General features: G+C 44.7%; 1 protein-coding gene across 5 annotated transcripts in view; it reads right to left on the bottom strand.

The window, feature by feature from the left end:
• Positions 1 to 23,388, bottom strand: part of TAOK3 (TAO kinase 3) — a 162,390-nt gene that overhangs the window by 35,180 nt on the left and 103,822 nt on the right. For all 5 annotated transcript variants that reach the window (XM_075898155.2, XM_075898153.2, XM_075898154.2 and 2 more), the window contains 2 exons: positions 11,759 to 11,926; positions 7,326 to 7,532 (listed from right to left, as the gene is read on the bottom strand). In XM_075898155.2, the coding sequence (XP_075754270.1) occupies positions 7,326 to 7,532; positions 11,759 to 11,926 (375 nt within the window). The remainder of the gene's footprint in view (positions 1 to 7,325; positions 7,533 to 11,758; positions 11,927 to 23,388) is intronic.

The following is a 23,388-nucleotide window of genomic DNA, read 5'->3' as shown; positions in this document are numbered from 1 at the left end:
CTGAAGGGATGCAGAGGAATAGGATTTCCTGCTCAGAATGTCCAGTCTCTTCCATTCTCTGTCGTAATGGGTGGAATTGTACTGTGTTTGCTTACCTCTATTTTGGGCTGCATCGACCACCAATGAATTTGGTGCTGCAGGGGGTGAACAAAAATTCAGTCCCTTTTGCAGGAACATAATACTTCCTGTCAGCTCTTTTTGATGTTGGGGAGTGGGAACTGGCCTTTGCACACAGGATTTTTGCAGGTTCCAGTATGGCCTTGTTGACTGGCAGGGCTATTTTCAATGAAGGCGAGGCCTGTAATGCACTGGTCAGTTTGTGCTGAATTGCGGGAACCTTGACTAAGGAGATGTCCAGAGAATTGGCCATTCTCTTCTAATGTCTTGAAAAGACCTGAAGTTGTCCTCTGCCATTGGTGAAGGGGCAGTATCAACTCATCTGGAGAAGATGATGAGATGCGTGAAGGAGGCAATGTGTCTTCCTCCTACAAATCCTCCAGTTCTTCCACCTCCTCCTGTATGATGTCAGATATTGTGGATGCAGGAGACCTGGGGACGGCTATCTGAGATTTAGGTGGCACTGGCAACTGTGGTGATGGTGTTTGAGCCTTTAGGGAGACCCATGAGTCCCATCCCTGCTAAGGTTGTGGGAGTGGAATGGGAGGGAGCCATGGAAAGGGTTGCCGCATCTGGGACTGAGCCAACTGTTGTTGCTGCTGTACCCGAGTGGTTGGTTTTGGAGAAGAGTGTCGTGGGGAAAAGGTGATGTTCTCCTCATCATCACTGTCACTCAAAAAAGGAGAAGCCAAGCATGGTGGTATTGCAAGGCTGCTTGGTCCCTCTACTGTTGGTGTGCCCGGTACTGCCAGGTGTGTAGTCAGTGGCCTTGGTGGCTTGAAGATTGGCACCACCAGTGCAGAGGGCTGTGTTCGTTGTAGTACCATGTCTCTCCGTGCCCTCAGGATAGTTGGTACCAGGCAAACTTCATTACTTGGAGACAGTACCGACTTTGTCAGTGTTTGTACTGGCAGCTCAGATTGCTCCTAAGCTGTGCTGTGATGCAGTGGTTTGGGTATCGGTTTTGTCAGTGCCAATGGTGCAGTGGTGGTCTTCTTTGATTTGGATACTGAGTCTGCAGGGCATGTGTCTTTGGCAGACACTGCCCCTCAGGGTTTGTCCAGACCAGACTTACCCGGTGCCTCCGCAACCCCCGAAGTCTGTACCTTGAGTGAGGAAGGCTCATGGTGAGGGGATAATCTTTTCAGTGGTCTCTCTGCTGAGGCTGAAGTGTGCTTTCTCTTAGCTGTTTTTTGGCTGGAGCCTCCCTTGGTGCGGATGCCCTTGGTCAGAAACCGCGGTTGGGGAGGTCCGGGTTGGAGAGGTCTGTGGTGTCAGTTCCGAAGCTGGCCTCTCTATCTTCTCCATAGTAAGGAACCTTAACTCTATCTCCCGTGCCTTCAGGGACCTCGATGAGCACTTCTTACAATGGTGGCAGGTCTTCAGTGAGTGGTCCTGGCCCAGACACAGAATATACTGGGCATGCCCATTGGAGATGGGAATAGACATTCTGTGTTTCAGGCACCATTTGAATCTTGGTGAGCTTGGTGTGCCTACTCTATTTTAATAACTGTGAACAAGAGGATATTTTAAAATAATTAACTAACAATTAACTGGTGGGGAGAGACCATGAACAGGATCAAATGATCTAACTATCTAATTACTAGTAGAAGTGCACTAAGATCTAACACAGAGTGCTGCTGTGTTCCAACCAAACCAGGAGTGGTTGAGAAGGAACTGAGATAGTTGACAGCGTGCACGCGTTGGCACTTTTGCTGTGGTGCAGGCAGTGCCATGTGTGCATGCTGGCACCTGGGGGGGTGGGGGGTGGGGAAAGATACTGCTGCTAAAAAGTTCCAATTTCAAGCGCAAGAGCACCAAGACCCTCACAGTGGAGTGCCCACAGGGCCACTCCTTGAAGAAGAAATAATATTATGAAGAAACACTAAATGCTTAGTGTTGGCAGAAGCACACCAGCAACACCTTTGCATTGTGGTGGATCAAAAACAACAATCTGGAACGTGAAACTAAAAAACACCACCTTTCTTAATCATTTGTTGCAGTAAAAATGCTGTTCTCATGACGCCTGATCTAGTTGAAATCGTGGAAGTCCTGTCACATATTTAGATAGGACAATGTCCACCAATACACCATAAGACACATGACTGCAGTGTCAGTCTGAGGGAGCGGTTGACAATTAGTCATCTGTTGTGTGTGTGAACAGAAAAGGAAGGGCACTGATATGCAGCTGCACTGTACCTTGGTAAATACAAATATGCCAACAACTTCCCTGTGCAATTAACGCCAAAAGGGGACATGCCACATGCTGCCTGCCTGACTACAAAGAGTGACAGCCAAAGTCACCGTGCTTTCTAGTGAAAGAGGCATTTGGAACAGAGTCATGCTTCCTGCTGCCATTACTGTAATGGCTGTCACAGCACTATGTGAAGCAAAATGCAGGACAATGTAGCACTTTAAAGACTAACAAGACTAACACGGCTACATTTCTATCACAGCACTATGTGTTTACTAAGGCACCAGCACCTATTCCTCCATAGGAAATAAAGGCAACTGTAACTGTTGATGAAGCCGTAAGAAAGCAATTATCAAAAGCCACCCCCAGCTAGCATTATTCAGAAGTTCAAGGGAGTAAAAATGAGTATCGCTGGGGTGCCATGCTAATGGTTATGCAGGAAGGACAAATCAAACCTAATCTAACCAACACTTTGCATTTCTATTAAACACAGCAAAAAAAGTATCTGGATGCTGTAAACAAGGAAACACAACATTCTGTTCTCTAAGCTACACAGATCTTCATCCTTACTTTGCTCTAGAATACCTTCACTGATGGTATTTTGGTTTTGTTGTTCCTGGATCACAGGATACTGCGAATTCAGAGTGCAATTGGCATAATTATGTTCTCTTGAAGATACAACTGAATGGTTGGCACTAGGGATCTTTGGCTAGAGAAATAGTTACCTAATTATCTTTAGAGAGAAAGACTGATCCACATTTTAGCTAGTAAGTTAATAGGCTGCCTCTCCATTACACTAGCCAGATTGCATCCCCGTATGCTGTGTTAAACACTCGAACAGTCACAATGGGAAGGAAAAAGCTTCCTTTTCCCACGTAGTTGTGGGAGCTGAATGGAGACATGCCAGACAAACAGGCTTTGTTAAAATGTGGTGCTGGCCACTGTGCCTGCAGACTGCTCCCTCGGGAGGTCTTACCACCACAGTATGATTCAGGAGACTGGTGGTGGTGGTGTGGCCTGCCACTCTATCCTATTTGTGTGTCACAGGCTCTACTGGTACTAGTTGTGACAACTGACTGAGAGTTGACGTGAAGAACTATCCACCCTGCCTAGGAGAGAGGCCGCTCTTTCCCCATACTCTTATCTATCAATGCAGTTTTGCTCTGATGGACTTTAGCAGAAGAGTCCACACAGCCTTTATTTGATCTAAACACAAGCTCAGATAGTTCTGAGAGCCCAGGGCTTTAATTCTCAGTGAGAATTGTGTGCCAGGGAAGGGCCTGGGACACAGCTTCTCTCTGCAGAGCTTAACAATGTTAATCGATATAGTGTAGCGTAAGCTGGGGTGGGTAATCTTTGTGTGTCAGGGGCTACTGACCCACAGAAAAATCAGTCGGGGCTCACACACACAACAGTGGCCCCTGACTGAGAAGCAGAAAGTCATAAGACATTCTCCACATTCCGACCAGAGCCTAGGGGGGACCCAGGCTAGTAGATTTTGCGCACTCCAGTCCCGTGGGAGAGTAGTTGGAGGGAGGAGAAGCCCTGATTCTCAAAAGCCAGATCCAGGCAAGCCAGGGGCCACATATGGCTGGCTCCAGGGGCTTAGGTTCTCCACCCAGGCATAAGCGAATTACTCCAAATACCAAGAGGTAGTGTAATCAGAGCAGCTAGCTAAGAAACACAAGGTTATTTCATTTATTTCTGACCACAAAGTGTTCTCTATTTCTTTATTTTTAAAAATCTATGGCTGTCTAAAGCGGTGAACATGTCAGAGCAAGGGGTTTAGCCTGCTTCTTATGAGTCACTTAGAACTTAAAATAGCTTGTAACAGCTGTGACACTTAGAATCTTTGCTAGAGGCATCCAAACTTTGCTCAACCAAGGACTTCACTGGTGACTTGCCAAGAACCCAAGGACAGCCTCTAATTTGCATAGAATGGAATCATTTGCAGATCCTATCCATACTAAACTCTCCGACCTGCAGGAAAACTGCATGATGGGACTTGTAGTTTTCACGACACAACTGAATTACCATAATCTTTTAAGAGCAAAAGACAGAACTATGTAGCACTTTAAAGACTAACAAGATGGTTTATTAGGTGATGTTAGTCTTTAAAGTGCTACATAGTTCTGTCTTTTGTTTCAGCTAGACCAGACTAACACGGCTGCATCTCTATCACTTTTAAGAGCAAGTGTGCAACGTGGCATTCAGGGAATGAGTGCAAAAAGAGATTGTTAGATTTACTATATTTTAAGCTGGATTCCTTTACAACACTAGGATCCTTATGTAATTTTGCCAGCTTGTGACATAGGAGATTGCATTATTACTAATAATAATTTACAGAACAAAGAACATAATACTTGTTTTATTTTGGTAAGGATCAAATCCATTGCATGAAAGCACACAAGCTAAATGAAACTAGATGATAGCTCACAGCTAGTTCAAGCCTAGAAACCTCATTTCCTTCCATTGCTATATGTCGGTTAAATTGAAGATGAAGACTTCACTAAAACTAGACCTAAGCTGACCATGACTTGTTTGTGGGTAAGGCCTCAGAGTGATAGTAACAACCTATTATTCCTGTGGTTCTTTTTCAGTTGCCAGTAGAAACACAAGATGGTGTGGAACACTGATTACTCAGAGATATGATTAATATGGGCTCTAAGCTAATAGGAACTCTCAAACTTGTACCAACAAACTTTTCAAAGTAGGAATCTTTAAGAAACTAAAATATCTACCTTTAAATATTCTAAATATATACATGTAGAAAGCCTATTTGAATTTCTATATTTTAACCTCTGCATTTAGATTTTGTTAGGAGGCATGTGCATTTATAACAAATATATCTAGATTCACTGAGAAGTGCTATCCCCAAACTAATAGAACACTAATAAAAACACATAATAAAACCAATATTTTTTCTGTCTTTGATGTGATATATGTTATACTGCTTACCTATGGCATATACTCTGTATATGCAAATACAGCGGAAGTCAATAAAAAGCTAACAATTACCAGATCATGGAGGAGTACAATGATTCTCTCAGAAAATGTACTGTGGTAACTGATGGCAAATGCTAACTTGTTAATGATAACCACTGTACAAACAACAATTTGTCTAAGGACACATCTATTTTTTCAGCAAGCTACAAGTGAGCAAGTGTGCCTGAAATCACAGATGTGAATGAGTGTTCAGGCTGTTTCCCTCACTTGAAAAGCTCTGAAGAAAGAAATATATGGTTGATGTTCACACAGAGGGGGAATGACGTGTTCCCACAATGTACAACAATGAATTTATTCAAGAATATTCTCGTGGCCAACAAATATGCCTATCTCGGTCATCAGTAATGTGCATATTTCAATTATGAGCTCTGCATGTCAGCTGTGAGATATGGTTGGAATTTTCAAACAGATCTAAGGGAGCTTGGTGCCTAATTCTCGTTGGCACTATTTGAGATGCCAACACTCAGCATCAGACTGACAGCTGTATACAGATCCAGAAGAACTTGACCATAACCCTATCGATTATCCTGAATTTCTAAACAGGACATATTGTAAAGTTACTACAAAATGCAAGTTTATTATTAAAATGAAAAGTACTCCATTTGTATAAGGTAGTGGACTTTTTGTCTAATAGGAGCTGCACACATTTTATTTCCATCAGTTGTAGTGACATTTACAAGCCAATAAAATCATTGTAACTTATGAAAACAAAACAAACACAAACATCACCCCCCTCAAAGTGTATCCTGTCTATATGGGCAGTTCATGCAAATACATAAGTAAGAATAAAAAATAATATATTTAATTCTAAAATCTTCATAGAATGAGAAAAAGCTCCAGCTACGATCAGGGACAATGCCTCTGGAGCAACTTTTCCCCTCCGTTAGGGGGACTGTATGAACTGGTGTTCAACACTTAGCCCATTTAAGCAAACAGTGGTGAATACTGAAGGTGGGATTTCCGGCATTTTTGAGAAGATAATTCAGGGAGCACATTTTCAGTTATAACTAAATTATGCTTCATCATTCTTGGTACCTTCACAAATACACACATCTGGGAATTTATTGTTTGAAGGTACAACAGAGAGCACATGTTAAATGACTTCTGTTGAGTGACACTGCAGTTTTATTTTTTAAATAAGCTTGTTTAGAAAAGTAAGCATTTAAACCTATGCTCTGCTGTTAACATGCCACTGAGAAATTCACACTTCTATACTAGTATTGGCCTGTAAAAATGTAGCTTCTCAAGCTGCAGAACACCAGTAGATGTATTTAAACTTTTTGCATACTCAATTTACAGCAACCACCTCCATTTTACTGTCCATCATATGTGGTTAATACTGAGATTATATAAAAATTAATTCTGAATGAGAGTCAGAGCCTGGCCTGTATCCAGATGACTTCAGTTCCAAAGCTGCCACTTTAATAAGCAGTATAGAGAACCCATGAAAGAGACAATGAAAGACCAGTATGGAGTAGAATTTTGCTTCAAACCTTACCTCTTCGGAGTGCTTCAGTGTGCTGTGATCCTGTTCAGAAGGAAGATCCAAGAACAACTCAGAGTTTCACCACAAATTGTGGCTGCTAAATGGTACCTTAGTAGATGTGGCCACTTCAAACACCCCATGTGGCATAACTGCTCAGAGGAAAACAAGAACTGGAAGCTTTGGAGGTATTGCAGGCAAGGATGAAGGTGCTTGTGCAGAGCTGAGTGAGTGAGGAAGCATGCACAGAATCTCCCTGCTCTACAGCTGGATTTCAAAAGTGCTGCCACAGACTCAGTCATCAGCAACAGCATTTTATGATTATTCTTAAAGACCGTTTAAGAGCTAAAGCCAGAAGAAAAACAGCACAAAGCTCGACCCCACGGGTGTTTGCTGAACCTCCTGCCCTCACAACAGGTGAGCAAGGGCACACCACCCACTGCGGTCCTGGGCCCTAAGGAACCTGAATCAGCACAGGCAAAAGCAGTGACTGCATGAAGTTGCAGAGAGCATTAGAGAACATACCTTCTTGTGCTCCACAGAGGAAGTGGAGTTACTTGTGCTCTCGTCATCCTGTATCATGACCAGTTCTGGGCTGCTCTCATCCATGACCTCCTGCATACTGTTTACACTGCTGCTCTGACTGCCTGTGCTCACAGACATACTTGGGATGGAATGGTTGCTGCCCAGACTGTCCATCTTCCGACTCAGGTTTGATCCATGCTCACTATCCTACAAAACAAGGGGCAGCAAAGTTACAAACACTGCAGCCGATGAACTGCCCAGTGCAATCCTGCAGAGCTACAGGTTCTCGGTCCCTATTTTCCAGCATCTCAATTCCTTGTTGTTCACCTCCTAAAGGCCAAACTAGGCATCACCCTAAGGTTACCAGGTGATCTTAGTTTTCTCTTCTGTACTCTGCTGTCATAGATCTTAGCCAGCAATCCAGTTCTCTCTCAAACTAAGCAGGGCTGGACACAATTAGTGTTTGACTAGGAGCCCTCTAGGAGCACTGAGATGCTGCAGTAAGTACATAAAAACTGTCATACGGGGTCAGATCAAAGGTTCATCTAGCCCAGTATCCTGTCTGCCTACAGTGGCCAATACCAGATGTCCCAGAAGGAGGGAACACAACAGGGAATCATCACATGATCCCTCTCCTGTCAAACAGAGGCTAGGGACACCATTCCTACCCATCCTGGCTAATAGCCACTGATGGACTTAACCTCCATGAATCTATCTAGCTCTTTTTTTGAGCCCTGTTAAAGTCCTGACCTTCACAACATCCTATGGCAAGGAGTTCCACAGGTTGACTATGTACTGCATGAAGAAAATCTTCCTTTTGTTTGTTTTAAATCTGCTACCTATTAATTTCATTTGGTGGCCCCTAGTTCTTATGCTATGGGAACAAGTAAATAATTTTTCCTTATTAAGTAGCACCAGTGACGGAGAAAAGGGCACTTTTTGAAACAATGCACCAGCCACAATTAGCTGAGATTCTGTGTACCAGAGATGTAAAAATGGGGGTCCTGACTGTGATCCCTTCAGAATCCCATGGCATTCTTCTCAGGAGTAGAGGTTTTAATCTCGACATCTGGGCCAAACAGGAATTACATTCTGTTGAGTTAAATCATGCTTCTAGTTTCTATTAAGATACAATGCATGTGCTAAGCTCTCATGCAGGAGCTACATACTTGTAAAAAGCTAAATTGCTTGGCAGAATAGGCTGTAAGCCAAAGAGTGAAAGCATTACAATACATTACTAGCCAATTAATAGGCTAAAATCTGTGTTAAACACTGCTGCTTGGTAGAAAGGCTAGCTATTTGAAATTGGTATTTGTTTTTGTAATGTTAAGTAATTGGAAGGGGGCTCAGTGTAAATACAGGTGCTTTTATTTATCCTAAATTAAATTAAAAACATCCCATGTGATATGGTTCCCCATCTGCAAGAAAGCACATTTGTCCACCTAGTTACACGTGTGTGTCTAAGCTGCAGGAGAAGCAGCATTTGAGAACCAGTCCCTCGGTATATAAATTAAAGAAAGCGTATGCACAACAGATAGTCCTGAGGTTGCACCTACAACCTGAACGCTTTCACTTTCTGACTTGAATGCCTGAAAGGACAACCCTACCTTCTCCCACCAGATTTTGATGGGAGATTACTTACGAAAAAACAACGACTTTCAAAGCTCCAAGATGTGGAACTCAATGACTAGATAGCCTGGAGTGTTCACACTCAGAACACACATCCTGCACTCCCTAGGGAGCCTATTGGAGGGAACCCATCTCCCCCTCACCTTCAGGGCGGACTGTAAGACCTAGGCAGCTTTTACTAACACGATGAGCATTGACTGAGGCCAAAAAGTCATTCACGGTGCACCCTCGTTAATATGTATCCTGTACTGCTAATCTAGACATGCATGTGTGTGCAACATGGCCTCCTTTAGCAACATGCTTAACAGACATAGTGAGATAACTTCAGTGTGACATGCATTGTGGATTGTAACTCTGAAATCAAAGCCACATTTGAAGGTCGTACTCCCAGGCGCTTCTTGGTGATGGCTAGTACTAGACAAATTTCAGCACTCTGTCTCCTGCCAGGCAGTTAAACACTAGGGCTACTGAACATTAAAATGGGGGAAGTTTGCCTCTTCCCTCCTGCTTGCTGTTCTTGAACTGATTTTGTTCAGACTTTCAGCTGGTGAAAAAGGAGGAGGAAGAATACAAGCCTACAAATTTCAGTCTGAAAGTTTGGAAAATTCTAAGGGACTGACAACAGGGGGTTAGAATGGAAATCCCTGCACAGCTGTGCCTATGGTGCAGCTGCAGCACCTGTTTTTACAAGTTACCATTCTCCTTCAAAACAGCTATGGTTGCGCTCCTCCAGCTGGAAGTGCAGGCAGGTGTTTCTTCAAAAGCATTTCTTCAAATGTGCCCATATCAAGTGACATGAAATAATTTCCCTTTATTATTGATTGAAAAAAAATCCACCCTAGTTTCTTTTTCTAAAGCCCAGGCAGTGTCAATTACTGTACACTGATTAATTGGGCTGTTTACAGCTGAAGTTTTGAAATGAACCAGATTTTAATTTTAGGTCTGGCTTTGACCATCACACAGTGGCATTCATTGTGATCATTTACGACCCCCCCCCCTTTTTTTTTAAAGCACCTCTTGCTTACATTCTCAGCTCATGATAGGTCAATTCATTTATAGACATGGCTCAGCAACTGGAGAAGCATTGCAATGGTGATATTTAAACGGGCTTGCCTTGTTTATGAAAGAACAACTTTGGTTGCCTTGATTATGAAAGAACAACCTCGGTCCTCAGTTACGGAGGGTAAAGCACATTTTTACCCTCCTCATTCATTTGTACTCTTCATGGCCCCTTCTATCAACTGTACATTGCAAGGCAGACTGTGTCCTGGAGGAACTCACTTCCCAGGAAGGTATGGAAATATACCTATCTCATAGAACCTGAAGGGACTTTGAAAGGTCATTGAGTCTAGACCCCTACCCTTACAGCAGGACCAAGTACTATCCCTGACAGATTTGCCTCAGATCCCTAAATGGCCCCCTCAAGGATTGAACTCACAACCGTGGGTTTAAGCAGGCCAATGCTCAAACCATTGAGCTATCCTTCCCCATGGCTTTCATGTCTCTAAGCTCCCCTTTACTTCTCTGTGGGGTTCCAAATTTAGTCTCATCACTTTGGACTTTTCCTCCTGAGTCTGGGAGTGGAGGTCTAATCTAACAGCATGTAGCAAAGAGGCCAAACTGTCTGAACATGTCTGAGCGAACCTCCCCTACCAACCTAAGTTCCCCCTAAACTGCGCAGCTTCCCATTAAGCCCAACATAGGGGCTCAGGGCTACAGCAGGGACAGCTCCCTCCACAAACTCTGAAGCTGCCAAGGCCAGTGAGAAGGAGCCTCCCTTCAATGGCCCCACAAGTAGCTGCTGTAGTTGGGGGAAGGGACCCCTCCTTGCTGTTCCCAATAGGGAGCCACCTAGGTAAGCGTGAGCCCCATGGCTCTGACCCATCTTGCACCCCCCTCCAGTCCTGAGCACCCTTCCTGCACTGCAAAGCCCACATCCCTTGTCTAGAGCCTGTACCCCCTGACACCCAGTCCTCAGTTTAGAACCTGTACCCCCTCCTACATACTAAACCCCTCATCCCCAGCCCCACTCCAGAGCCTGCACCCCTCATCCAGAGCCCTTGCATGCCAGCCCTGAGCCCCACACCCACTCAGAACCCCTTGGGCCCCACGCACACCACATGCATTTTGTTACGTGCACCAACAGGAAGGTGATGCGTCACACATTACCTCCACACTGGTGCACATAAGAAAATTCATTCCGCCAAGGAGCTTCACTGCTCCACATTAAAACCTTATTCATTCCCTCCCTGACCTGGCCCGTGAAGCCACTGTCCTCTCATTCAAAATCCTCCTTAAGAGGAATTTCTTCAGTGACGCTCACAAGAACAAAAGGTGATCCTTTGAGAGGAGCCCAGGACAAAGCTTTCAAACCATGAGAACATGCTTATGCCGAACCTAATCTCGGTAACTGCCTTCTCTGGGGGCTGTCCCCTTGACCAGTCTCACTGCATTTCTGCAGAGCACTAACAATCCACAGCTGCATGGTGTGCTCTCCCCAGGGCAGTAATCAAAACCTTCTCAGGATGTGAAAGATTAACCAGTTAACTGGGACAGCCTCTATGCATGGAGGGTCTGGGTTACCCCGCAGATTAGGGCTGCTCTAACCAGGCTGGCAGGAGGGGGGCCGCTCCAGCCCAGCCAGGCTGGAGTGGCCCTCCCACCTCACCTCCCTTTAATGGTTAACTGGTGAAACAATACATTTAACCCGTTAACCAATTAAACAGGATTTTACATCCCTACAACCTTCCTCTTGCACCCAGCCTGCTTTTGGATGCTGTTGATGTAATTACAAACAATGGTACCTCCTCCTCCTCCAGAGACTCTGTCAGAGGCCCATTCCGCGTCTCCTGGAAAAGGATCTTCTTCATTTTCCGGTACTGAAGGTTATCCAGCTCACGTACAGCATCTTTCGTCCTCTGTATTAGGTCAATTAGAACTCGGGGTGGCCGGTCTCGCCGAACAAAGTCATGCTGATTTTGAAACAAGAGAAGATATGCGGCTTCAGACTTGGCACCACAGGTGTTTTACCAGACAACCTGGGCCATGATAATTATTACATTAAAAGTCACCTGATATGACATTTTTTCCCTCATCCTGAATGCCATTAGGTACCAAAGCTCCCAAAATTCATTTAGCGTAGATTGGATGCACAGTGGTACATCAGCCCCATCAATGCAAGTAAGCCATGTGGGACCCTGACATATAGCGTTCAAGCAACAAGCTTTCGAACCGTTACTGAACTGAATAATTCATTCAATTATTATAAAAAATTGGTAGGAGTGCAGAGAAATATGGTCACTGCTCTACTTGACAAATAGATTTAAAAATAATACATGGCTGCCCTAAATAAGAGAAACTCAGAGTGGGAGGGCTAGCGAGTAGGGCACTAAACTACATGTGTCAGAAGACCTGGGTCTATTCCCAGCTCTGCCAGTGACAAGCTAGATGACCCTGGGCAAGTCCACTTCACCCCTCTCTGCTCACTTCTCCTGCCCTTTGGCCTGTCTTGCTTATTTAAGCTGTGCCCCCTTTGGGGCAGGGTCTGTCCTGGCCCTATCGCAACAGGGCCTGAATCATAAGAGGGTGGGGGTGCTGTGAGAGACCGTCATACAAACAGCATGGGCCTGTTCGTTTACACTCACACTTAAATAGTCAAGAAACAACATAATCAATTTTAAACAACTAGTTTGCAGATTATGTACAGTTTAAGTAAAGATGAATAAATAAGGCACATAAATAAGAGGATGCTCAAGGAGGAAGGAATTCTTACACCTGTTACTGGAAACTTCTTACCTAAATATCATGCAAAGATTTATCCTCTGTACATTTCATATTTAAAAACTGGAATAATGGGGGAAGGAAGGGCTTTGTTCTACTCCCAGAAAATCAATGGGAGTAAGATCAGTTCCTTATATAGATCCCAATTCAGGAAAGCATGTAAGCACATCCTAGAGTTCATCCCTGTTTTGGACAGCACTTTAACATGTACTTGAACGTCTCCCACCCCACCAAATAGTCAATAGGTTTGCTCTCCTGTCTTGAGGCCCACTGAGAGTGTTTGTGTCTAGCAGCCTTTTCATTGAATGAAACTTTCTGGATAGGGTATTCATGTGCCATTGCTTGGCACAACCTCTAAACACAAGACTATGTTGCTTTCTCAAGATAAAGACAGTTCTGTCACCTGAAGATTTGTACCCATAAGGCCTGATACAGCCAACACTCAGTAGCGGGATAATGCAAAGTATTTTGATGAGCCCTACTGACCTTGACTGGAATTAGTCATAGAAATAAGCATTAGACTGGGGGTCAGGATCTGGCCCACATTTGTTCTATTTGCGATATAAATCAAAACAAATCATTCAAAGATATGAAGCTAGATGTGTATGCGAAGATGAAGCACTACTCAAGAAAACAGTCTCACATACAGAAGAGTCAATGAGAGTCAGATTATTTACAGATCATTAGAACAAGTTAGATGTATGTCCAAGGCATTTTTAAAATTTTTTAACTGAATTAAATTATTGTGCATTTGAATTTTGCTAATGAAGATTCTCACTGTACAAAGTGTCTTTTACTAGAACTCAAGCTTTAAGGGTCTTTTCACAGGGAAGAACACTGAATCAATTTCTGTTCTTTTAGATGAATATTCTCAATTTTTTTAAATGTAAACTCTAAAAAGTGAACAAAATCAATTTGCAGGTAATTGTGGGCGGAGATAAAATTACCATTTTCATCTCAACTTAAGAGATATTTTAAGTCAGCCAAAATGCATTTCCAACCATGTTACTGATTCTGGAAGTGCCAACTTTAATCCATGCCAAATGCACCCATTCAGCCAAGTACTCAAACACATGCTTCATTTTAAGCTTATATAAGTAGTTCCAGTGCAATAAATGGGGCTAGCTGCATGCTTAAAGTTAAGCTGGTGTTTAAATATCTTATTGAATCAGTGTCAGAGTTAAGCTGCAAGGTATATGCATGAAACAGAATAATAGGATGTCATCCTTATCTAGGCAGAATAAAATTATGGTTGCTTATCTGCGTTAGAGTAATATCCATATGCCCCAAACAAGATCAAGGTCCCAATGAGCCTGGCTCTGCATTCCCACATATTAATAGGGTCCTTACCCTCAAAGAGTTTACAATCTAAATATAGATGTGGCAAATTAAGGATGGGAAGAGAAAGAGGCATAGAGGGGGAAGTGAGTTGCCCAAAGTGACACAGCGGATCAGTGGCTGTCGGAAGTAGAATTCACTTCTCCTGGGACCAGTAGCAGCCCCGTCACAAATTGTGACAAATCAAGGTGGATTTCAGAATTCCTTCCAGTTTTTAAAAAAAATCTAAAAGGTGAGACATATGGTTATTTGTTTAGTTTTTTTAAACTATGTTTAATTTAGCTGCCCCTTTACCTAAGCCCATACTATGTACTGAGCTGACAATCGCTTTCATTCTCAGAAGTTTTTAATTTAGCCATCACTTAGTACACTCCCCAGAGAAAAGTACCACCACAAAAATAACCTATATCCCTTCTTATGTAAAGTAGGCAGGCCGGACCAAAAATAGCTTGAAAGAAGAAAGTATTGTAGGCTGTAATCTGAGAAACTTTTGGGTTGATGGAAGAAGGGAACAAATTTATGGTACAGCAATCAAAGTCTTTGGATATGCCAATCAAAAGGACTCAAAATGTACAATCTATGAAAGACGTCTCAGCTCCAATTGTTTACACAGACTCCTGCCCAAGGTAACCATGAAATCATATCCTTCAATGAACTTGCACTATTACTAGAGAGCCAAAGGATTGCCAAGACACATGAATGAATCATCAAGAAACTAACAACATAAACCAATTAGCTGGTCAAAGGATTATCAATGTGCTGCAAGTGGAACCAGAGAAGAAAACACTGGTATGTGCTGTACAGCACATACTCAAATTACAGGGAAAAATATACCGGGCCCTGAAGAGATTAAAAACAGAGCCTGATTCATCAGCATTTTAATGGCAAACCAAGATATAGGAGTTAAACATACTATATGGTCCAGGTTTACAACAAAACTAGAGGAAAGAGTGCAAAGCTAAACAGTACAGAGTGTATGGTTTCTATTTCTCACTTCACAATCCAATAGAGGCTCAGATGCATTCATGAAAACGCATTTTACTGAGCTGAAAGAGCAACAAGAGAAGCCATAAAACAAAAATCAGCATCAAATGGCTGCAAGGTAAGCACAGAGCAGCAATCTACCTAACTGTGGAAATTAAGCAAAAACCACTGTGGAGCTAGTGATTCTGCTGCCAAAATATTTAAGAAAAACTGAGCCCTGTTTACCTGGTGTGGAACAACAGCATGCCATGCAATTCTCAACAGCTGCCAGACACTGCAACCAAGGGAATAGCAGGCCACTGATCAATTTTAAAGAAAGGCAATATGTTTTAAAAAAATGCCTGATGGAAAAGGGGCCGGACAAAATTTCACACATGACTGCCCTCTAAAGAAATGTTCCTCCTTGAATTTCCCAAAGATAAAGTTACTGGAATTACACAAGGCTCCTTCACGTTTCAGGTAGGTTGTAGCCAGATGACTTAAGGAGATAAATATCTGATTTACAATTCACTTCCCATCTGTAACTTCAACAAAATGTGGAGAAACCCTTCAGCATATGTTTCCTTTTCTACTTTCAGATCAGAAGCTGTAAACTGATGGAAAGGAAGTGCAGTAAAGAAACTTTGATTACAGGCAGTCCCCGGGTTACATACAAAATAGGGACTGTAGGATTGTTCTTAAGTTGAATTTGTATGTAAGTCGGAACTGGTACATATTGTAGGGGAAACTCTAGCCAAACATTTTTTTTAGTTTTGGATAGCATAGGGAAAGGTTAACTCCCCTCTAATGTTTGTTTTGCTGTGTGTTCCCCTGTTCAGAAGATTTCACATCTATTTCTGTCCCTGTGACAAACTCAGGACTAAAGGAGTAACTCATCAAATACCAAACAGCTCTGCACCATGCTTTGAGCTAATAGCTTTATTTCCACACACCACCCAGGGTTCTAGGAGGAGGGTCCTTTTTTTGCTAACACAATGAGGCCAGCACTTTGTTTGTTTTGGTGGAGTCTTTGTTTGCCCAGGGAGCCCAGCACATATAGGGGGAGGAGGGGCGGAGAGGCTGCTTTTGTCTGCTGTTCGGCAGCCTGTTGCTCAGGGGAGGGGGCAGCCTGTTGCTGGCAGGGGGCGGAGGGGGGAGGCGTGCAGGATGCGAGGCCGCGGGGGGGGGGGGGGGGGGGCGGGCGTGGGGAGGCACTTTTCCTCTGCCCGGCAGCTCTGCGGGATCCCTGTCCCTGTGGCCAGCTGCTGCAGGCAGAGGCCAGTTGGAGCCGGCCGAGGAGGAGGAGGAGGTGGATTCTAGGACCCAGGTGAGCGAGCCCCGGGGACGCTGCTGCGCTCCAGGAGCCAGGCATGTATAGAGGGGAGGAGGGGCAGAGAGGCTGCTTTTGTCTGTTCGGCAGCCTGTTGCTCAGGGGAGGGGGCAGCGGGTGTGGGGAGGCACTTTTCCTCTGCCCGGCAGCTCTGCGGGACCCCAGTCGGAGCCGGCCCGAGGAGGAGGAGGATCCTAGGACCCAGGTGAGCGAGCCCCGGGAATGCTGCTGCGCATGTGCGGGAGTTGCCTCACCCCGTTCGTATCTAGGGATCCAACGTAAGTCGGATCCACGTAAGTCGGGGACTGCCTGTACTCCCAAAACAAACAGTAATCGATTAGGTTGGAAATGAAACTGGTGAAAGACCATGAACGAAGGGCAAGGTATCTAGTTTAAGGAAAGAGTCTGATTAGTTTCTGTGGGAATTGGTGCTAAGTATTAGTTTAATAACTTCATTAAATATTAGAGAAAAGAAGGTAAAAGGCTTATTAATGGAACTCACAGGGCTTACTAAATTGGGAAGGGTTGCTAGCACCTGTCTGGACAGAGAATAAAAGGAGATGGAGAGATTAGAAACAGAGATAGAAAACAAAAGGGAGGTTGAACATGAAATATCCAATGCTTTACAAAACACATACAATTATTGATAAACAACAATACTGGAGAAAGATCCAGTGAACAGGAAAAATTAGACAAGATTTTACAAGACAGTAACCAAAAAGGCCAAAGAAGTTTGGGGCTGCATAGCAAGCAGCAACATCATGACATAGCAGAGAGGAAATAGCCACCCATATGGCTTCAGTGTAACCACCCCTGGAATAACACCTTCTGCTGTGGGGCCATTAATACAGAAAGATGTGTCAAAATGGTGAGATTTTAGAGAAGAACAAAATGATGGAGGGCTGAAGCGACTGACTTGGGAGACAAGAGCTATGCACAGAGAGTTTGGCTAAGAGAAGAGGAAGCAGAACAATCAGGGAAATTGTAGGATACTACAAACATTTAAAGGATAAGAACAGGGGTAGCCAACCCATTTAACAAAGAAAGCCGAAACAGCGATGGAAAAAATGCAAAGAGCTGCACCAGAATTGCCAGGAGGGCAGCGCAGGAGTGCCTCTGTGAGCCGCACTTTTGGGGGAGAAGAACCGCATGCGGCTCATGAACTTCGGGTTGGCCACCCCTGCATAAGAACATCATGGGAAGAGAAGAAATAAGTGAATGCTTCCAGCGGGTATTATTGAGATTAACAGTATGCCATTTTGAAAAGGAAATTTAGTCTGAAAATCCGCCTGACAGGCTGTGAAAAAGTCTCTTTCAGGAAATGGTGGAAGACCTATTGTTTGGGACTTATGTCTAGAGTGGCCAAGACACTAGAGAATGCATGGTACAGAACAATCCTGCTCTGACAGGGAGATTGACCAGACAACCTACAAAACCTTTTCCATCCCTAATATCTATGTTCAAAGAGTAACTACCTGCACAATTTCAGGAAGGACTCAGGACTCTGATCATGCAGAATGCAATGTGATGGTGGATCTTGAAAAGCTGAAAACTCCTCAAGGAAGCAAGTTGAAAAGCAAGTTTCCAGAACTCCACGCTGCTTATTCAAAAACTAAATCCAACTATGGATTGGACCTTCTTGGTCCAGCTCTCCTGGGACCTGGTCAGCTCGAATGAGGGATTTTGCTGGAGCAGGAGAGGTCACCTGTTGCTGCCACACCTCCCTGCTGCCAGCCTGGATGAGGAGCTGGGGGATTCAGAGTTGCTGCCAGCCTTGCTTCTGCTGGTGCAGCTGAGGCTACCTAGACTGGGGATCCCCAGTGGCCCCTGGACACGTGCCGGGGCTCTACTGGACCCTGGATGTTGCCAGACCAGAAAGTCCTATATTTGAGAAGTTGAACCTATAGTTATACTGTATTTTAGATCTCCCACCACCCTCAGAGAAAGCCTGCAGCTGATTGCAAACCGTACAAATCTACAGTGCAACTACATGAAAACAGAGCAAGAGAAAACTGTACCACAGAAAGGTAATGTTTTCTCTCCTGGGAGAATGTGGGGGAAAATGGGGTGTATCAGCAGATTAATGATTCCAATGGTTCGTAAAGAAGTTTGAATAAAGGCTCAAGGAAGGGCCTTTGGTATGGGAGGAGATCTGTACAGTAACAATGGAAGATAGCAAATGTATGGTAAAAGAGGGTAAGGCATTTGATTACATATATCAGGAATGGGGGGGGAGCCATATTTGTACGATATTTGTGTGGAAGTTAGGGAAGGAAAAGAGATATGAAGCACTACTGTTCTGTGAGAACACACACCTCTTGTGGGCAATACTGTGGCAGTGCTTTGGACAAAGGGGAACTGAGCTCAAACAAGATTAAAGTTCAGGCAACAAAGGGGAAGTGAAGAAGAGAAGTTTGTACAAGCAGTCTAGGGTAGCAACCTTAAACAATCTGGCATCAATGGAAGGGGAGCAGAACCCCTCAAAAGAAGAGTGAGTTAGGTGGAGGGAGAGGTTTGTGGACAGCGGAGATGGGGAAAACCCGGGGAAAGAGAGGAATGCTTGTGGCCTGGTGATGTGCAGATAGCAATCTGAAATAAGAAAGAAGCACAAGAAAAAATAACCCATTGAGTGTAAATTGAAACAAATACAAAGCAAAGCAAGCTGCCAAGAAGGCACTGACGAACACAGTGCCCGAGACGATGTATGAACCAAGCTTGTAAATGACTCAGAGCTAGCTGGCAAAAAAATCTATAGAATTACAAAAAGGAGATGCAAAGGGTAGGAGGATGATATTGTAATACCATTAGTAAATGATGACCGGAGGTTTGGCTAGTGACACCTGAACAAGTGAAGGAGAAGTGGAAAAAACAACTTTGAGAGTCTCTTGAATAAGGAAAACCCCATTAGGATGGAGTTACCAACATGTGACCTTCATGTGACCTCCAGCCACAAGAGAGGGCAAGGCGAGATATGCAGTCCAGGCAATGAAGAATAATATGGCATCAAGACTTGACGAAGCGAGACCGGACCTGGTGAAAGTCTTGGATGAGGGAGACATGAAATGGATGAGTAGAGAGGTTAAAGCCATATAGTGAGACAATCTAATTCCCCAACGGCTGGTGCAAAAGAAGGAAAATGTCCATGAACGTGGAAACTAATGAAGGCCTAAGACTAATGGGATGAAGATACCGGAACATACCCTGTGGTATGCTAGGACATGGAGAATGGTAGACCTCCTTGGAAAAGAACCACAAATTCCATGTTTATAAAATCTGCAAAGGAGGGCAGGGGTTCTCAAACTTCATTGCACCAGGACTCCATTCTGACAACAAAAATTACTACAGGCTAACCCTCTCTAATTCAGCACTCTCTTGTCCAACAACATATTCTGGCCTGGCATGACTTTAGGTAGCCATGGGGTATGGCCAAGTTTCCCATGATTCTATAAAGTTTGTTTACAGCCACTAGCCCTGGCTCTCAGTGTTCTGTGCTGTCATTTGGCTCTAATTTACCCCCTCAATGTTTTCTAAGAGCCCAGTAAGCAGGGGAAGTATTTGGTAATGCTGCTAGGCAGTATTGACCTCCTGTGTTTTGGCAAATTCTCTGGTTTGGCATCGGTCAGTTTCCTGAGAGTGCCGGACTAGAGAGGTTCAACCTATATACCACCCTAAAGGAGGAAACAAAACCTGAGCCTAAGCCACACCGCTCTGGGTGGGCTCCAGCACCAGGCAGGAGGCCTTAGTTACCCCATTAAAAACAGGGTTGACACACACTTTGGAGTCCTGACCTACAGACTGAGAACCGTTGGGCTAAAGCACCAAAGTGGCAGTGGGGTCGACAGTCACTGCAGGCCCCAAGGCAAGATGTGTATGAGGGGCACTCCACAGCCCCAGGAGGGGCAGGGCCTCTGGCAGAAGGAGGTGGGGTTGAGGGCAGTCAGCTCTCTGTGCTACCTGGATTTCAGCGCCTGCTCCTCCCCCCTGCTCTCAGAGCTGGGTGGAGCAGTGCTCCAGAGCAATCCAAAGGGGCCTGTGGCATTGGTGTCAGCCAGAGCCCCAATACTGACAGTGGTGGCCAGGAGCTCCAGGCTCCTTTGAGGCTCAGGCCCTGGAGCCCTTTCAGCCCTCCTCCCCCCATTGGCAGGCCGGCCAACTGGGTAGTTTGTGGGCTTTTATTGGTATAGAGAAGGCACAGGATGAAGTGGACAGGAAGATGTTCAGCCCAGTGCTGAGGAAACAGAATGTCTGAGGCTTTAGTATCTATGAAGAATGCTCTACACAGATCAAACTAACAGCGATCCAAACCTGGTTTGTTACAAGTCCATTGGAAGTGAAAGCTGGACTGCACCAGCAGTAGCTATAAGTCCGGAGCTGCTTCTCATACTGATGGACTCTATCAGCACAAAGATCCCAATGGGAAAAGGAGAGATGCTGCTTCATGCACATTACCCCACTATAAGGGCACCATCGAAAGAAAAGGCAGGGGAAATACAAGTCAGCAGTATAACCAGCTAACCTCACATGGGATGAAAATAAGCATGATTCAGACTGAGTTCATGTGGACTACTACAGGTGCCACAGGGAAAATGGACAGAGATTAATGGAGTGAAACCAAACCAGACAGACCTAGTATCTTGGTGGGTAGGATGCAGAAGACTTGGAGCATGAATGTGTTACACAATACAGGTGTAGGAGTGCTGGAAGAGGGGGGTGCAACATCTCAGGATTATGCATGACAAGTGTATACCACTAAGACTGAAAGCCCAACTGTACAGAAAAATGGTGCGGCTCACACTGCTGTGTGGTGCAGAAGCATGGGTGACCCAGTTGGCAGGTTCAATCATCTGCAGGCATTCCAGGTGAGATGTTTTTGTGGTATACAAGGGACATTTTAAAGGAAAGGAGGCTACTCAACAAAACGCTGCCTCGTGATGCTTGCAACTTCCTTCCCAAACTCTCACACATTCCCTGCAAAGCTCATTGGGGTCTTGCTCCCCAAGTAGTTCCTCACAACATGAACTCTTTTACATGCAGCTGAACCACAGTTCTCTCTAAGGACGTTAAGTATCATGTAATTCATTTTTGCATCGACTAGTTAATAGGGAGGCTCTGCCTCTTTGAAATGCCTGATTCCAGGCTCTGTGTGGTTCTGCCCCTTTTAAACGTTGCGGCAGTGTTTCAAAGCAATGACATTTCAAAGTGGCAGTGTTGCACAGAGCCTGGGGTCAACTGGGGACTCTCCAGCTGACCCCAGGTTCCATACAGTGCTGCCGCTTTGAAGTACCCCCCCCCCACTTTCTCCCCACCCTTTCTACCTCTATCAGATAGACACAGCAAAGGGGGGGGGGGGTAGGAAATAACTAGTCAACTATCCTGTTGACAATCTGATAAGTATTTGTTTGTCGGATAGTCAACTAATCTAACATCCTAGTCCAGGGAAGGGCAAAAGCCACTCATTGGGCCAAATCTGGCCCACCTAGGGCTTTGATCTGGCCCGTGCAGCTGTTCCAGGGCCTCCCCCCCAGCACGTTGCCTGGGAGCTGGAGCTGCACGATCCCTTTCAACTGCTTCTATTTAAAGGGCTCATGCTTATCTGGCAACAGCCCCAGGATAGGCACGAGCCCTTTAAAGAGAAGCAGTCGAAAGGGCTCCCATGTCCCCAGCTTCCAGGCAACCCGCTAGCAGGAGCCCTTTAAAAAGCAGGAGTTGAAAGAGCTTGCAGCTCCCGTCTGGCTAAAGTGATGCCTGGGAGCTGCAGGGGAGGCATGAGTCCTTTCAACTTCTACTATTTAAAGGCTCCACCCCTTACACCTGAGGTCCTGCCCCTTCCTTCCAAGGCCCTGTCCCTTCCAGGGCAGCCCACAACCACTTCAAAAATATGCAAAGTGGCCCTCACCCAAAAATTATTGCCCATCCCTGCCCTAGTCTTTAACATCCCTAGTTCTTTCCACTAGCTAGAACCTCAGAGCAACTTGTTACAACAGCTGCATTTTAACAGGAGCAGAATGAAGTCTGAAAACAGAATGGCAAGAGCCCTAATTCTCTTGCAATCCAAACAAACAAGGCCACCAGGCTTTTATACTTTACACTGGCAGGTTACAACTGTCTGAAAGAACAATTCAGCAAGATATCTAGAGTGATTCCAGAAACCTGCAGTTCTGCCTGTAACAAGGTGGATTTCAAATGAGTACATTTACAGGAAAGGAGGCATAAATGCGATGCTTTAGAACAGGGGTGGGGAACCTGTCACACATCAGAGTGTAGGGGTCCCAGGCTAGTAGATTGTGTGTGCTCCAGCCCCACGGGAGGGGGGGGGGGGAGAGCAGCAGGGGCCTGGAGTGCCAGCCTGGGCTTGCCAATGCTGGGGGGAGCCCTGAACTTTAGGGGCTGGTTCCAGGTAAGCGGGGGCCACATCCAGCCCCATGGCTTCAGGTTCCCCACCCCTGCTTTAGAAAGAGGAATCAACAATGGGGACAGCCAAGGCTGTGCATAAAGGATGAAATTCATCCCTGCGCAGAGGGCTAGTTTAATGCCTCTACACAACATGTCAGTGTGCAAGGATGAGTTTCTGCCCAGTTGTCTCAAGTGCCATCTTATTCCACACAAACTTTGGCATTCCCAATTAATACTTCATACTAGCATCAGTCTGGTGGCAAGAAGTAGGGGAGCATGAAGTCATTCATTTGTTGTCATGGTGAATTTTAAGTCAGTTTTGCAAAATTCTATTGGCCCAAAGTGCAATTTATTTTTGGGAATGGACAAGTAAAATATCACTCATTTTCCATTATAATTGACATGTAAAAGGATGGGCAAATGGGTTAGTTTGGAATGGGAAATTGCCATGATCATTTTGCAAAGCAGTTTTAAAAAGGTTTTTGCTTGGTTCACCCACCCTTTCTCATGAAACGTGTAGGTGGAAAGTTGTTAAACTGAACAGAAGCTGAAATTACATTTCTAAATTAAACTACATAGTAATCATAATAAAAAAAAGATTTTTTCAGGAAACCCAATCCAAAAAATGCA

This window comes from Pelodiscus sinensis, chromosome Z (genome assembly GCF_052426305.1).
Source record: "Pelodiscus sinensis isolate ZL-2025 chromosome Z, ASM5242630v1, whole genome shotgun sequence".
NCBI classification, from domain to species: domain Eukaryota; kingdom Metazoa; phylum Chordata; order Testudines; family Trionychidae; genus Pelodiscus; species Pelodiscus sinensis.
The sequence above is the reverse complement of the archived record's forward strand: the minus strand, read 5'-3'. Positions and strand labels throughout refer to the sequence as shown.